The 16,793-nt window shown below is 43.8% G+C and overlaps 1 protein-coding gene across 7 annotated transcripts in view; it reads left to right on the top strand.

Annotated features, from left to right (window-relative positions):
• Positions 1–16,793, top strand: part of LOC121289034 (2-5A-dependent ribonuclease-like) — a 53,137-nt gene that overhangs the window by 17,722 nt on the left and 18,622 nt on the right. For all 7 annotated transcript variants that reach the window (XM_041207956.1, XM_041207958.1, XM_041207957.1 and 4 more), the window contains 2 exons: positions 6,732–8,423; positions 16,374–16,546. In XM_041207956.1, the coding sequence (XP_041063890.1) occupies positions 6,761–8,423; positions 16,374–16,546 (1,836 nt within the window). In that variant the 5' untranslated portion in view covers positions 6,732–6,760. The remainder of the gene's footprint in view (positions 1–6,731; positions 8,424–16,373; positions 16,547–16,793) is intronic.

The raw sequence follows: 16,793 nt of genomic DNA, 5'->3' as shown, positions 1-16,793 counted from the left end.
CAGCCAAAATCCAGGACACACAAATTTCTACCTCCCTATCAGCGGAGCTACTGTAAATACTTCACTTACATTCCGCTTTCTAGGGACTTTTGTAAACAATATTCAGCTGGGTTTTTGTTCTGTTTGTACAAAAATATTCTGTATATGTGGTCTAACTAGTGTTTTATACAGTTCTAGCATAATCTGCCTGCTCTTATATTTTATACTTTGGCTAACAAAAGAAAGTTTCTATGTTTCGCCTTAGCCTCTTAACTATCTGTCCTGCTACCTTCAGGGACCTGTAGACATGCACTCCAAGGCCATTCTGTTCCTCTACACATCTCAGAATCCTCCCATTTATTGCGTATTCTTTGCCTTGTTTGTCCTCCCCAAATGTATTACCTCACATTTCTCCGCATTGAATTCCATAACTTGGATTATTCCATAATTCCTTAACCCCCTGCACTTTAATTCCGTAACTCCATAACCTAATCTGCTCTAAGTCTCACCACACGATTGAAATCCCTCATTCCTGACATTCTGCTACTGAGCTTGTGGGTATTAAAGCTCAGCCATAAGAACGGTTGATGTTATGATTTAATTAGATTCACTACGCTCATTGCCACATGTTGCAGGCAGAGATGAGGAGGCAATGAGAGATGGGTGTGAGCCTGGCATCATTGGTAAGTGCCTGTGAGTGAGATGGGAGTATCTGGATGTAATGTGAGAGTCTTGAGTTCCAGGGGCTGCTGCTTTGAGCAGTGAAAGAGTTTGGTAGTGTGGTGGGTAAGAGATGTCATGAGAAGATGCATTCGGTGACCTTGACCATTTGCGAGAAGCCATTAGACTTCTTGTGGCACTGCTACCAGGTCCTAGGGGCCAGACTCAATTCATTGACCTCTCTAGCTGCCTGCTCCCATTCAGTTCTGCGGGTGCCCTTCTTTGGAACCATGTTGCTTCTCCTTCAAGCCGCGTCCATCACTCATCCGCCAGCCTTGGAACCCTCTCTCCATCCTGGTGTCACTTTGCCATCATTTAAATTGCAGCAATGTTCGAACAGTGTATCTTCCCTTCAACATGGACTGCCTGCCTTTATGAAAAGCAGACTGCTGTATCACATGGTTTCTGAGGAATGCTGTTGGACTTCTGTGCTAATGCAGAAGCAGCTGACAGCGTTAAGAAGTCTGCAGTATGGTGTCCACTTATCCAAACAGTATAATCAGATAGGTAAGATGGATGCACCAAATTTGAGTGAATATTTGTAAGAATAATGGCAGCAGGAGGCCATTCGGCCCTTCGAACCTGCTCTGCCATTCAGTAAGATCATGGCTGACCCATCTCAATTCTGCCACCCCCACCCCCTGCACTATCCCCAGAAGCCTTAATTCCCACATTATCCAAAAATCTATCAATCTCTGTCTCAAATATACTCAACGAATGAAATACGAGCATTAACAACCCTCTAGCTTAAAGAATTCCAGACATGTACAATCCTTTGAGTGAAAACAATTCACCTCATTTTGGTCCTAAATAGTCGATCCCTTATTCTGACACCTAAGATCTATACTTGCCAGTGCTCCAGCTATGGCCGCACCAAGATTCTATATAATTGTGATAGGACTTCTTTGCTCTTACATTGGAATCCCTTTGTAATAAAGGTTAACATTCCTTTTGCTCTTCTAATTGCTTGAATATTAACGTTCCTTGATTCATCCTTAAGGGAACAGTAATAACTGAATAGCAACATTTCCCAGTGTCTCACAATTCAAAAGTATTCTGCTTTTCAATTCACCCTACCAAAATAGATAACTTCACTTGTTCCAAACTATATTCCATCTGCCCACTCATTCAACCTGTCTATATTCATATATTTTTCTGTGCATATATAGTATATATGTGCACGTGTGTAATATATATGTATATAATATGTGTACGTATATACATGCTGCCCTCCTTGATCCAAGCAGGTGCAGGTAGGCCATGAATCACGAGCCCCGTGCCCAAAAGCAGGACACACAAATTTGTAGCCCCCTTACAGCAGTACCCCAGTACATGCTTCAATTACATTTAGCTTTCTAGGAATTTGTGTAAACAATATTCATCTGGGTTTTTGTTCCATTTTCTAAATGTTCTGGTTAAAATAAATAACATAAAATGGCATTATAAATGTATAAAAATGACACAAAACAGCTGTTAAAGGATCCTTTGATAATTTGGATCTATTCACCTCATCAAGTGAGCAAACGAATCCTCAAAGCAACCTCACCCTAAATGGATCAGAGATTCCACAGGGTCCATTCACGTGAATTCAAATATTACATTGGAGCTATCATGTGGCATCTGTGACAACATGTCATGAATGTTCGAGGTTGTCTAGAAAAAGACATTAATTGTCTGGGATTCTAGTGAAAGCGATTATTTGCCCAATTTTCTGGCTCTCGTGCTCCCATTTCCTGTTGCCAGGACTGATCCTATTGTTACTGAACATCAACAGAACAAGAACACACTTTAATGCCAAAATAACACAGAACTGCGATTCCATGGAAAATACGTAAACAGATGATGATCTTAAATAATAGTGCTTCAAAGCTATTTTCTCCTTTTCTGGCTGTAATATTTACTCTCGTATTCCTTTGACTTTTGTACATGGAATATAGGTTTCTCTAGCTATTAAAGAGCATTGGGAGTGCTGGATAAATAAGAACTGAATTGATAGTTACAGGGACAAGTACATTGATATGATCAATATTCCATGGAATATGATGTTCCTTTGCACTGCTGGTACTGAGGAAACGGCAACTCACCAAGGCTCCTTATAAGACATAAGACATAGAAGCAGAAATTAGGTCATTCGGCCCATCGAGATTGCTCCGCCGTTCAATCATGGCTGATAAGTTTCTCAACTCCATTCTCCCACCTTCTCCCCGTAACCTTTGATCCCCTTACCAATCAAGAACCTATCTATCTCAGTCTTAAATACACTCAATGACCTGGCCTCCACAGCCTTCTGTGGCAATGAATTCCATAGATTCACCACTCTCTGGCTAAAGAAGTTTCTCCTCATCTCTGTTCTAAAATGTCTTCCCTTTATTCTGAGGCTGTGCCCTCGGGTCCTAGTCTCTCCTACTAATGGAAACATCTTCCCCAAGTCCACTCTATCCAGGCCTTTCGTTATTCTAAGTTTCAATCAGATTCCCCCTCATCCTTCTAAACTCCATCAAGTATAGACCCAGCATCCTCAAAAGTTCCTCATATGTTAAGCCTTTCATTCCTGCGATCGTTCTCGTGAACCTCCTCTGGACCCTCTCCAGGGCCAGCACATCCTTCCTGACATACGGGGCCCAAAATTGCTCACAATATTCTAAATGTGGTCTGATCGGAGCCTTATAAAGCCTCAGCAGCTCATCCCTGCTTTTATATTCTAGTCCTCTAGAAATAAATGCCAACATTGCATTTGTCTTCCTAACTACCGACTCAAACTGCAAGTTAACCTTAAGAGAATCCTGGACTAGGACTCGCAAGTCCCTTTGCACTCCAGATTTCTGAATTCTCTCCCCATTTAGAAAATAGTCCATGCCTCTATTCTTCCTACCAAAGTGCATGACCTCACACTTGCCCACGTTGTATTCCATCTGCCACTTCTTTGCCGATTCTCCTAAACTGTCCAAATCCTTCTGCAGCCTCCCCACCTCCTCAATACTACCTGTCCCTCCACCTATCTTTGTATCATCTGCAAACTTAGCTAGGATCCACTCAGTTCCTTCATCTAGATCATTAATGTATAAAGTGAAAAGTTGTGGTCCCAACACTGACCCTGCGGAACTCCACTAGTCACCGGCCGCCATCCTGAGAAGGACCCCCTTATTCCCACTCTCTACCTCCTGCCAGACAGCCAATCTTCTATCCATGCTAGTACCTTGCCTCTAACACCATGGGCTCTTATCCTACTGATCAGCCTCCTGTGCGGCCCCTTGTCAAAGGCCTTCTGGAAGTCCAAGTAGATAACATCCATTGGCTCTCCTTTGTCTAACCTACTCATTACATCCTCAAAGAATTCTAACAGATTTGTCAGGCATGACCTCCCCTTGATGAAACCATGCTGACTTTGTCCTATTTTATCATGCACTTCCAAGTATTCTGAAATCTCATCCTTAATAATGGACTGTAAAATCTTACCAAATACTGAGATCAGGCTAATCGGCCTGTAATTTCCTGTATTTTGCCTTACTCCCTTCTTATACAGGGCGGTTACATTAGTGATTTTCCAGTCCTCTGGAACCCTCCCTGACTCCAGTGATTCCTGAAAGATCACCACTAACGCCTCCACTATCTCTTCAGCTATCTCCTTCAGAACTCTGGGGTGTAATCCCAGGTGATTTATCCACCTTTAGACCTTTCAGTTTTCCTAGCACCTTCTCCTTGGTAATGGCCACCATACTCACCTCTACCCCCTGACTCTCTTGAACTTTGGGGATGTCACTCGTGTCTTCCACCATGAAGACTGACGCAAAGTACCTTTTCAGTTCCTCCGCCATTTCTTTGTCCCCCACTACTACTTCTCCAGTGTCATTTCCAATGTCCACTTTTGCCTCTCTCTTACCCTTTATAGATCTAAAAAAAACTCTTGCAATCTTCTTTTATATTACTGGCTAGTTTACCCTCATATTTAATCTTCTTCCTCCTTATTTCTTTTTTAGTTGTCCTCTGTTGGTCTTTGCAGGCTTCCCAATCCCCTGGTTTCCCACTGCTCTTCGCCGCATTGTATGCTTTCTGTTTAGCTTTTATGCTGTCCCTGACTTCCCTTGTCAGCCATGGTTGCCTTGTCCTCCCTTTAGTATGCTTCTTCTTCCTAGAGATGAATTTTTGCTGTGTCTCCCAAATTACTCCCAGAAACTCCTGCCATTGCTGTTCCACTGTCTTTGCTGCTAGGCTCATCTCCCAGTCAATTCTGGCCAGCTCCTCCCTCATACCTCTGTAGTTGCCTTTATTCAACAGTAGAACCGTTACATCTGATTCCAGCTTTTTCCTCTCCAATTGCAGGGTAAATTCTATCATATTATGGTCACTTCCTCCTAAGGGTTCCTTCACCTTAAGTTCCCTTATCAAATCTGCCTCATTACATATCACTAAATCTAGAATTGCCTGTTCCCTAGTGGGCTCCACCACAAGCTGTTCCAAAAGGCCATCTTGTAGGCATTCCACAAATTCCTTTTCTTGGGATCCACTACCAACCTGAATTTCCCAGCCTACCTGCAAATTGAAATCCCCCATGATCACTGTAACCTTGCCTTTCTTACACCTTTTCTATCTCCTGGTGTATCTTGTGCTCCACATCCTGACTACTATTTGGAGGCTTGTACATAACTCCCATTATGGTTTTTTTCACCTTTGCATTCCCTCAACTCTACCCACACAGATCCTACATCATCTGACTCTACGTCATTTCTTGCTAGCGATATAATTTCATTTCTTACTAACAAAGCAACCCCACCCCCTCTGCCAACCTGCCCGTCTTTTCGATAGGATATACATCCTAGGATATTTAGCTGCCAGTCCTGATCCCCTTGCAGCCATATCTCCATGATGCCCACCACATCATACCTGCCAATTTCAAACTGTGTCACAAGCTCATTTACCTTATTTTGTATACTGCGTGCATTTAGATACAACACCTTCAGTCCTGTATTTCCCGTCCCCTTTCTCATTGTTGTCCCTTTATCTGATGTGCTTGAAGTTAGATTCCTAGCCCTTTCCAAACACTCTGTCCTATTTTGTGTTCTGGAGACTTTAATAGCCTCTCCTGGGCTCTCCTTTCTTTTCAGTTTTTTCATAATTTTCCATGAAGTTGAATCCACCCCCCCCCCACATGCTAACCTGCTGCTTTGTTTCCCATTAGTCATACTTCTTGGAGTTTTACCCTTTCTTCCCTCCCCCCCACTTTCTAGTTTAAAGTCCTCTTGACCACTCTATTTACCCGTTTCACTAGAACATTGGTCCCCGATCAGTTCAGGTGGAGACCATCCCAATGGTACAGACCCCTCCTGTTCCAATACTGATGCCAGTGCCCCACGAAATGGAACCCCTCTTTCCCACATCACTCCTTTAGCCACGTGTTTACTTCCCTTATTCTCACGTCCCTATGCCAATTTGCACATTGCTCGGGTAGTAATCCGGAGATTATAATCCTTGAGGACCTGTTCTTTAATTTAGTTCCTAGTTTTAGAGCTCCTTTGACCTCTAACTCTTAGAAGAGCAAGGCCAACAGACTCATGGGAATGCCACCAGCTGGAAGTTCTCTCCCAAGTCACTCACCATCCTGACTTGGAAATATATCGCTGTTCCTTCACTGCAGCTGGGTCAAAATCCTGGATCTTCCTCCCTAATAGTACCTAAGGTTTACCAACACCAGATGGATTGCAGCAGTTGAAGAAGGTGGCTCCCTGCCATCTTCTCAAGGCATGAGGACCCAATGTTGTCCTTGTTAGCAACACTCACATCCCATGAACAAATCAAAAAAAAAAGTTTAATAGGAAGTGATTAGACAAGATTGAAAAAGAAAAGATCGTAGGGATTTGTCGGAAGGACCATGGGGACCTGGGGACAATCTGTACAACAAAGTCTTGATTGAAACCCTAATACTTTGTAAATAGGAACTAAAGGATCACTGGATGTCTAGAAGATCAAGTTGGATGTTCTGAAGTAAGTTTACCCGTTACCGTGCAATCATTATTTTGATTTTTTCTTCTAAATAGGAAGGAAGCTAAACTTCAACAAGAAAAGCATGTCAGAACAAGAAAAGAAATTGTTTGAAGCTCTTTATGGAACAGAACTTGGTAAAAAGCTTCGTGATCTCTGTGAGTCCAGAAATCCTGGTCTCTCTCAAGTTGAAAGATTGATCGAAGATGGAGACTTGAAGAATTTTGATGCTGATATGTTTGGAGCTGCTTTATGTCTTGCTGCAACTAAAGGTCATGTAGGTGTTGCCAAGTTGCTTTTGAGTAATGAAGCAAATGTCAACTATAAGATGCCAGATAATGGTTGGACACCGCTCCTTAATGCTGTACAAGCAGAGGATGAAAACATCATTGACTTACTGTTGCAACATGGGGCTGATCCAGGGCTTAGGAAGAAAAATGGAGCAACACCTTTCATTGTTTCTGCAATAACTGGTAATGTAAATCTCATCGGAAAGTTTCTAACCCTGGGTGCAGACGTCAATGAGACGGATGACAACGGTTTTACTGCCTTTATGGAAGCAGCACAGTACGGTAATGAGGAGGCTCTACGCTTTCTCTTCCAAAAGAACGCTGAGGTGAATAAGCACAGGGAAGTGTCTGATGCCAAAAAGAAGGTGGGAAAAGGAGGAAAGACTGCCCTGATGGATGCTGTGGCAAAAGGTCATGAGAGCATTGTTGACATCCTGTTGGATGAAATGCATGCAGATGTTAATGCGCCTGACAACCTTGGCAAAACAGCGTTAATCCATGCCTTGGAGAAAGACAGCCAAGCAATTGTGGAGACTCTGTTGAAACATGGAGCTGATGTTAACATCATAGACAAAAATCGAAACACACCTCTAAGTACTGCATTGACCAAATCTACCTTGAGTAGCCCTGTGATGCAACTGCTGATGCAGCACACACACGAGCTAAATGTTCGGGATATCAATGGAAAAACGCCATTGGTCCTTGCAGTAGAAAAGAAGATTTCAAAGGTGGTTGAACTACTGCTAAAGGATCAAGGAACTGAAATCAATGCACAAGATAATTCAGGGCGGACAGCCCTAATAGCAGCTGTTGAAAGTAAAGATATTTCATTGACAAAAATGTTGTGTGAAAAAGGAGCTGATGTCTCCTGTGCGGATAATAGTGGGATTACACCATTAATGATAGCCAGAAGGAACTATGACAATAAAACAGCAAATGTGCTGATTAAATATGAGGCAGGGATGACATCCAACATCAGACCTCCTTCAAGATGGAAGGAGCATAGTGTGCGCTGGCATGAAACTCTGGGGAAACTGCAGGTGGAACACCGTGCCCCCACTGGGAAACTAAAGCTATCCAGAAATCAGGATTTTAAGATTACGAAAGACAACATAACGGAAGTCTACCTTGGTTTCTATAACAATGTGATTGAAGTGGCAGTGAAATGTCACAGGAACGGCAGTGAAGAAGCCAAAAATGAAATGGATTGCCTCAGAGATCCTACGATCAATGGTAGCAGCCTGTTTGTTAACCTCCTGCATTGGGAAAGTGATGAGTTTTGCGATTACTTATGCCTGAATCTCTATGAGTATAATCTCGAGGAATGTGTGACCATGTGGCCTAAGGAAATTCGAGAGAAGGCTCCTAAAATAATGAAGCAGTTGGTTGACGCTGTTCAGGTTTTGCATGGAGCTGGATTTGCTCACCGGGATTTACATCCAACAAATGTCCTCAGAGGTAATCTCTCTGACATTTTCATCTATTTTAGACTGTAACAAATTCTGAGGTGTTGCCAATTGAATCTTCGTGCGCGTCAACTATTTGATTCATTGTGCTCTAATCTAGAAAGCCAGGTGGTGAAGGATAGAACTAGAGACAATCTTTACACATTTTTATAAGCATTTATTTATAGAGATACACATTACAAGCACACATCCCCTAACCCAACAACCACAGTTTCAGTCTCTGTCTATTTATAGGGACACAAGTGAATCCTTAGCTACTGCCCACCACCTACATCCAATTAACTAGGATTAATATGCAATGAGCAATTGCAGAAAAAGCTGGAAATACTCAGCAGGGTTGGCAGCATCTGTGGAGTGAGACGCTGCGGTAACATTTCAGGTCGATGACCTTCCTGCAGAACTGGAAAAAGTTAGCAATGAACAGCTTTTAAACTAATACGGAACCAGGGAAAAGGTGGCAGGTGCAAGAATGAAGGGATGGGGTAGAAGTAATAAAATGACAAAAGTGCGAAGGCTGTAAGATGAAAATGGATGACACTGGGATAGGTTTGGTGACAAAAGACGGATTCTGAGGAAGTGTAAATAGTCAGAGCAACGAAGCATGGGAAACCTGGCAATGAGAAAGCTTCTGTGGCCTATGGGCAAGGCAGAAAAAGGTAGTTAAACCCCAGGTATGCTGACCACCCCAGGGGTAGGTGGGGGAGGGGGGGTGGCGGTGCAGCAAGCCATTGAAATCTCTGTTCACATCGGCAGGACCAGAAGCTCCCACCGGCGTGAGGGGCTGGAAATTCTGGCCCTGGTGTCAAACGTTGTCTGATTACGTTCCCATGAAGCACCATGAGACAGTTTACCATGTTAAAGGTGCCATATAAATATAAGTTGTTGTTGCCGTTCCTTAGGCATTGGCAGTAACCGCAAAATAAACATGCTGTACTTTACTAAGTGCCAGTGGATGGTAAGACCTTTTTTTAATTAGCTCTTCCTCCTGGCCACCCCCTTAGCAAGCTCACTTTATGGTGCCCACTGGCTGGAGTGTGTGAGCCATTGGCACCAACACAGCAATGTAAAAGCACCTCAGAGCAGCCAGGAGGTAACATAATGCAAGGCAGTACTTTCCTAGGGCTGGACTTAAAACATGTTGGAATCAGACTTGGCTCAGTTTGTTGCACTTTCTCCTCTGAGTCAGAAGATTGTGGATTCATGTCCCACTCCAGGACTTAAGCCCAAAATCATTGCTAACATCTGCGCAATACTGAGGGAGTGCTACACTGTCAGAGATGCAGTCTTTCAGATGAGACTTTAAGCTGGGGCTCTATCTGCCTGCTCAGCTGGATATAAAAAGTCCCACTGTGCTACTGAAAGAAGTGCAGGGAAGTTAACCCTGTATTTATCCGCAAGTCAACACCTAAGCTTGACTAGCCGTTTCCTTGCTGTGCCTACATTAGGTTCTATGTTTCCTTGCAACAGAATTGTTATGGCACAGAAGGAGGCCATTTGGCCTATTGTGTCTGCACCGGCTGTCCAAATGAGCAACTCACCTAGTTCCATTCTCCTGCCTTCGCCCCGTAACCCTGCACATCCCTCCTTTTCAGATAATAGTCTAATACCCTTTTGAGTGCTCCTATTGAACCTGCCTCCACCATACTGTCAGGCAGTGCATTCCAAACCCTAACTACTCGCTGCATTAAAAAAGTTTTTCCTTATGTCACTTTAGCTTCTTTTACTGGCTACTTTAAATCTGTGCCCTCTTTCACGAGTGGGAACAGTTTTTCCCTACCTACTTTGACCAGACCCTCCATAATTTTGAATACAGGAGTGATGACACTTCCAAAGGTGAAAGGGCAGGTGATGTGCTGTAGCTGTATGATGTGGGAGCTGGCAGATGCCATTGCAAGCCGCAGTGACCACATCTGCAGCAAATGTTGGTTGCTGGAGGAACTCCGGCTCAGAATTGATGAGCTGGAGTCCAAGCTCTGGATGCTGCAGCACATCCGGGAGGGGGAGAGTTACCTGGATGCTTTGTTTCAGGAGGCAGTCACACCCGGTAGATTAAGTACCTCAAGTTCGGTCAGTGGTCAGGGTCAGCAGGGTGTGACTGCAAGTGAGGCAGGTAGAGGGATCCTGTGTTCAGGAACAGAGGAGCTTCAGCTCTTGGCCTTGTCCAACAGGTATGAGGTACTCGCTCCCTGTGTGGATGAGGAAGAGGGCTGTAGGGAGGGTGAGCCAGCTGACCACGGCACCGTGGCACAGAAGGCCATTCAAGAGGGGGGAGTAAAAAGACAAGTGGTAGGTGTAGGGGATTCTATAATTAGGGGAATTGAGAGCTTCCTTTGTAAGCAGGATCGAGAGTCCCACATGGTATGTTGCCTGCCCGGTGTCAGGGTGAGGGACATCTCTGACTGGCTTGAAAGGATATTGGAGAGGGAGGGGGAGGATCCAGTTGTTGTGGTCCGCCTTGGGATAAATAACATAGGTAAGACTAGGAAAGAGGACCTGTTTGGGGATTATCAGGAACTAGGAACTAAATTAAAGAACAAGTCCTCAAGAGTTATAATCTCCAGCTTACTACCCAATCCACGTGCAAATTGGCATAGGGGCGCGAGAATAAGGAAGTAAACATGTAGCTAAAGAAGTGATGTGGGAAAAAGGGGTTCCATTTCGTGGGGCATTGGAACAGGAGGGGTCTGTACCGTTGGGATGGTCTCCACCTGAACTGATCTGGGACCAACGTTCTAGCGAAAAAGGTAAATAGGGTGGTCAACAGGACTTTAAACTAAAAAGTGTGGGGGGGGTGGTAAAACTCCAAGAAGTATGACTAATGAGAAACAAAGCAGCAGGTTAGCGTCTGCGGGGTGGATTCAACTTCATGGAAAATTATGAAAAAACTGTAAAGAAAGGAGAGCCCAGGAGAGACTATTAAAGTCCCCAGAACACAAAATAGGACAAGTGTTTGGAAAGGGCTAGGAATCTAACTTCAAGCACATCAGATAAAGGGACGACAATGAGAAAGGGGACGGGAAATACAGGACTGAAGGTGTTGTATCTAAATGCACACAGTGTACGAAATAAGGTAAATGAGCTTGTGACGCAGTTTGAAATTGGCAGGTATGATGTGGTGGGCTTCATGGAGACATGGCTGCAAGGGGATCAGGACTGGGAGCTACATATCCTAGGATGTATATCCTATCGAAAAGACGGGCAGGTTGGCAGAGGGGGTGGGGTTGCTTTGTTAGTAAGAAATGAAATTATATCGTTAGCAAGAAATGACGTAGAGTCAGATGATTTAGAATCTGTGTGGGTAGAGTTGAGGAACTGCAAAGGTAAAAAAAAACATAATGGGAGTTATGTACAGGCCTCTAAACAATAGTCAGGTTGTGGGGCACAAGATACACCAGGAGGTAGAAAAGGTGTGTAAGAAAGGCAAGGTTACAGTGATCATGGGAGATTTCAATATGCAGGTAGACTGGGAAAATCAGGTTGGTAGTGGATCCCAAGAAAAGGAATTTGTGGAATGTCTACAAGATGGCATTTTGGAACAGCTTGTGGTGGAGCCCACTAGGGAACAGGCAATTCTAGATTTAGTGATGTGTAATGAGACAGATTTGATAAGGGAGCTTAAGGTGAAGGAACCCTTAGGAGGAAGTGACCATAATATGATAGAATTTACCCTGCAATTAGAGAGGAAAAAGCTGGAATCAGATGTAACGGTATTATAGTTGAATAAAGGCAACTACAGAGGCATGAGGAAGGAACTGGCCAGAATTGACTGGGAGATGAGCCTAGCAGGAAAGACAGTGGAACAGTAATGGCAGGAGTTTCTGGGAGTAATTTGGGAGACACAGCAAAAATTCATCTCTAGGAAGAAGAAGCATACTAAAGGGAGGACGAAGCTGACAAGGGAAGTCAGGGACAGCATAAAAGCTAAAGAGAAAGCATAAAATGCGGCGAAGAGCAGTGGGAAACCAGGGGATTGGGAAGCCTGCAAAGACCAACAGAGGACAACTAAAAAAGAAATAAGGAGGGAGAAGATTAAATATGAGGGTAAACTAGCCAGTAATGTAAAAGATTGCAAGAGTTTTTTTAGATATATAAAGGGTAAGAGAGAGGCAAAAGTGGACATTGGGCCGCTAGAAAATGACGCTGGAGAAGTAGTAGTGGGGAACAAAGAAATGGCGGAAGAACCAAATAGCTACTTTGTATCAGTCTTCACGGTGGAAGACATGAGTGACGTCCCCAAAGTTCAAGAGAGTCGGGGGGCAGAGGTGAGTATGGTGGCCATTAGCAAGGAGAAGGTGCTAGGAAAACTGAAAGGTCTGAAAGTGGATAAATCACCTGGGCCAGATGGATTACACCCCAGAGTTCTGAAGGAGATAGCTGAAGAGATAGTGGAGGCGTTAGTGGTGATCTTTCAGGAATCACAGGAGTCAGGGAGAGTCCCAGAGAACTGGAAAATCACTAATATAACCCCCCTGTTTAAGAAGAGAGTGAGGCAAAAGATAGGAAATTACAGGCCGATTAGCCTGACCATGGCCATTGGTAAGATTTTAGAGTCCAGTATTAAGGATGAGATTTCAGAATACTTGGAAGTGCATGATAAAATAGGGCAAAGTCAGCATGGTTTCATCAAAGAGCGGTCATGCCTGACAAATCTGTTAAGATTCTTTGAGGAGGTAATGAGTAGGTTAGACAAAGGAAAGCCAATGGATGTTATCTATTTGGACTACCAGAAGGCCTTTGACAAGGTGCCGCACAGGAGGCTGCTCAGTAAGATAAGAGCCCATGGTGTTAGAGGCAAGGTACTAGCATGGATAGAAGATTGGCTGTCTGGCAGGAGGCAGAGCGTGGGGATAAGAGGGTCCTTCTCAGGATGGCAGCCAGTGACTAGTGGAGTTCCGCAGGGGTCAGTGTTGGGACCACAACTTTTCACTTTATACATTAATGATCTGGATGTAGGAACTGAGGGCATCTTGGCTAAGTTTGTAGATGATACAAAGATAGGTGGAGGGACAGGTATTGAGGAGGTGGGGAGGCTGCAGAAGGATTTAGACAGTTTAGGAGAATCGGCAAAGAATTGGCAGATGGAATATAACGTGGGGAAGTGTGAGGTCATGCACTTTGGTAGGAAGAATAGAGTCATAGACTATTTTCTAAATGGGGAGAGAATTCAGAAATCTGGAGTGCAAAGGGACTTGCGAGTCCTAGTCCAGGATTCTCTTAAGGTTAACTTGCAGGTTGAGTCGGTAGTTAGGAAGACAAATGCAATGTTGGCATTTATTTTGAGAGGACTAGAATATAAAAGCAGGGATGTGCTGCTGAGGCTTTATAAGGCTCTGGTCAGACCACATTTAGAATATTGTGAGCAATTTTGGGCCCCGTATGTCAGGAAGGATGTGCTGGCCCTGGAGAGGGTCCAGAGGAGGTTCACGAGAACGATCCCAGGAATGAAAGGCTTAACATATGAGGAACTTTTGAGGATTCTGGGTCTATACTTGATGGAGTTTAGAAGGATGAGGGGGGATCTGATTGAAACTTACAGAATACTGAAAGGCCTGGATAGAGTGGACTTGGGGAAGATGTTTCCATTAGTAGGAGAGACTAGGACCCAAGGGCACAGCCTCAGAGTAAAGGGAAGACCTTTTAGAACAGAGATGAGGAGAAACTACTTTAGCCAGAGAGTGGTGAATTTATGTAATTCATTGCCACAGAAGGCTGTGGAGGCCAGGTCATTGAGTGTATTTAAGACCGAGATAGATAGGTTCTTGATTGGTAAGGGGATCAAAGGTTACGGGGAGAAGGCGGGAGAATGAAGTTGAGAAACCTATCAGCCATGATTGAACGTCGGAGCAGACTCGATGGACCGAATGGCCTAATTTCTGCTCCTATGTCTTATGTCTTATGGTCAAAGAGCATCATTGACTGTAAGACAACCTGAGCTATGAGTGGAATTTCTTTATTTTTTCAACATGGTCAAGAATCATTGTTGGGGAAAAGTCCAAGAAACATTACTGTGCATCCAACTCGTTCAGTCACTCCCCTGGAATCCCTGATAGGATTCTGGTTAAAAATAAATAAAGTAAGAAAATGACCCTATTCTACGGCATCAACTTGCTTCACTACAGCAGTTTCCACAAGATGTGCTGTAGACCATGACCTTTGTTAAATGGGGTTTACCCTGTCAAGCCATGTCATGAATCCGCATCACCACAATGAAAGGCTGCTCAGTCTGCATTTATTCAGCCTAAGTCTTAGTTGGTATCAAATAGAAAACAGTCAAACCTGTTCACCTCGGTGCTGCTGCCTTTACACCACCTGAAATGATGGAAACAATGTCTCTATAGGTGAAGAAGCTGTGAAGCGCAAGAACAAATGAACTTAATTAGTTCTGAAGAAGGGTCATACAGGCTCGAAACGTTAACTCTTGTCTTTCTCTCCACAGGTGCTGTCAGACCTGCTGAGTTTTTCCAGCAATTTTTGTTTTTGTTTCAGATTTCCAGCATCTGCAGTATTTTGCTTTTGAACTTAATTATGTGTTTCAGATCAGTGGAAAACTAACACAGATTTCTCCTTAGAATCATAGAATAGTTACAGTGCAGAAGAAGGCCATTTGGCCCATCGTGCCTGCACTTGTTCTCTGGAGGAGCAACTTGCTTAGTACCATTCCCACCCCCCCCCCGTTTCCTGTAGCCCTGCACGTTCTTCCTTTTCAGGTAATAATCCAAATCCCTCTTGAATGCCTCGATTGAATCTTCCTCCACCACACGCTCAGACAGTGCATTCCAGACCTTAACTGTGTGAACAAGTGTTTCCTCATGTCCCAATTGCTTCTTTTGCCAGTTGGCTTAAATCTGTGCCCTTGTGTTTTCAATCCTTTCACCAATAGGAACAGTTTCTCCCTGTCTACTCTGTCCAGATCCCTCATGGTTTTGAATACCTCTCCTCTCAACCTTCTCCAAGGAAAACAGTCCCAGCTTCTCTAATCAATCCACATAACTGAAGTTGCTCATCCCTGGAACCGTTCTCGTAAATCTTTTCTGCACTCGCCCCAATGCCTTCATGTCCTTCCTAAAGTGTGGCACCCAGAACTGGATGAAATACTCCAGTTGAGGCTGAACATGTGTTTTCAACAGTTTTAGCATAACCTCCTTGCTTTTATACTCTATGCCCCTTTTGATAAAGCCCAGGATACTGTATGCTTTATTAACTATTCTCTCAATCTGTCCTGCCACCTTCAATGATTAATGCACATGAACACCCAGGTCCTTCTACCCTGCACTCCCCTTAGAATTGTAACCTTGATTTTATATTGTCTCTTCATGTTCTTTCATCAAAATGAATCATTTCCCCTGCTTCTCTGCATTGAATTTCATCTGCTACTTGTCCACTCATTCCACCAACCTAGACTAATCCTTTTGAAGCTGAACACTATCCTCCTTACTGTTCACAATACTTCCAAGTTTCATGTCTGGAGGTTTTGAAATTGTGCCCTGTACACTAAGATCTGGCTCATTAATATATATCAGGAAGAGCAGATGTCCTAACACCGAATCCTGGGGAACTCCACTATAAACCGTCCTCCAGTCCAAAAAACAACCATTCATCACTACTCCATTTACAGAGAATTTTGTCGCAGAGCTATGGACAGAAATGGGTCATTCGGGCCCAACTGGTCTATGCTCCAAACTAACCTCCTCCTAACCTACCTGATCAGCATTGCTGACTGTTCATTTCCCCCCTCACATGTTCAGACAGCTTCCGCCAAGTCCTGAAAAGTGTCTGCTCTTAAACCGATGCTGAGTCCAAGTCGACTCGAACACTGACGAACTTGAAAGGACAAAAATCCAGATTTTATTTGATAGTAAATGGATGCATTTGAGATTGATTTGGACTGCCTTGCAGCGTGTCTGCTAAAAGCTCAGAAATAAAATGGTTTAATTTTCCACAGATGTTAAAGAAAATTTTCGCCTGGCAGACTTTGATAGGAGTGTGAATTGTAAGCATCCAGCTGTGACCATATCCGGCAAAGCGACCTGGGAGGCTTCCGAAATCCTTCAGAAACTGGAACTCTGGCCGACAGCAACCTTCGAAGCGGATGAGCTTTTCAAAGCGGATTTACAGGTCCACACTGCGGTTTCTGTTTTTCTCTCTTTGTGGCATCGAGGGTGAAGGGCCATAGCACGCCCTGCAACTAATATTGAGAAGAGTGAAAGGTAGACTGGATAAATCAGGTAGAAGCGATTAGGTCAGATGATGCCAAGTTTGGGTTTAAAACTTGAGATGAAAGGGAGTTGACTTAGATAAGGAGCTCAACAGCCCTGGGCAATTCTTTTTACTCCTCGGTGGAACGAAGGTGCTGTTGAAGGAG

This window comes from Carcharodon carcharias, chromosome 16, assembly GCF_017639515.1.
Source record: "Carcharodon carcharias isolate sCarCar2 chromosome 16, sCarCar2.pri, whole genome shotgun sequence".
Taxonomy (NCBI): Eukaryota; Metazoa; Chordata; class Chondrichthyes; order Lamniformes; family Lamnidae; genus Carcharodon; species Carcharodon carcharias.
Note: the sequence above shows the minus strand (reverse complement) of the source record. Positions and strands in the feature narration are given on the sequence as shown.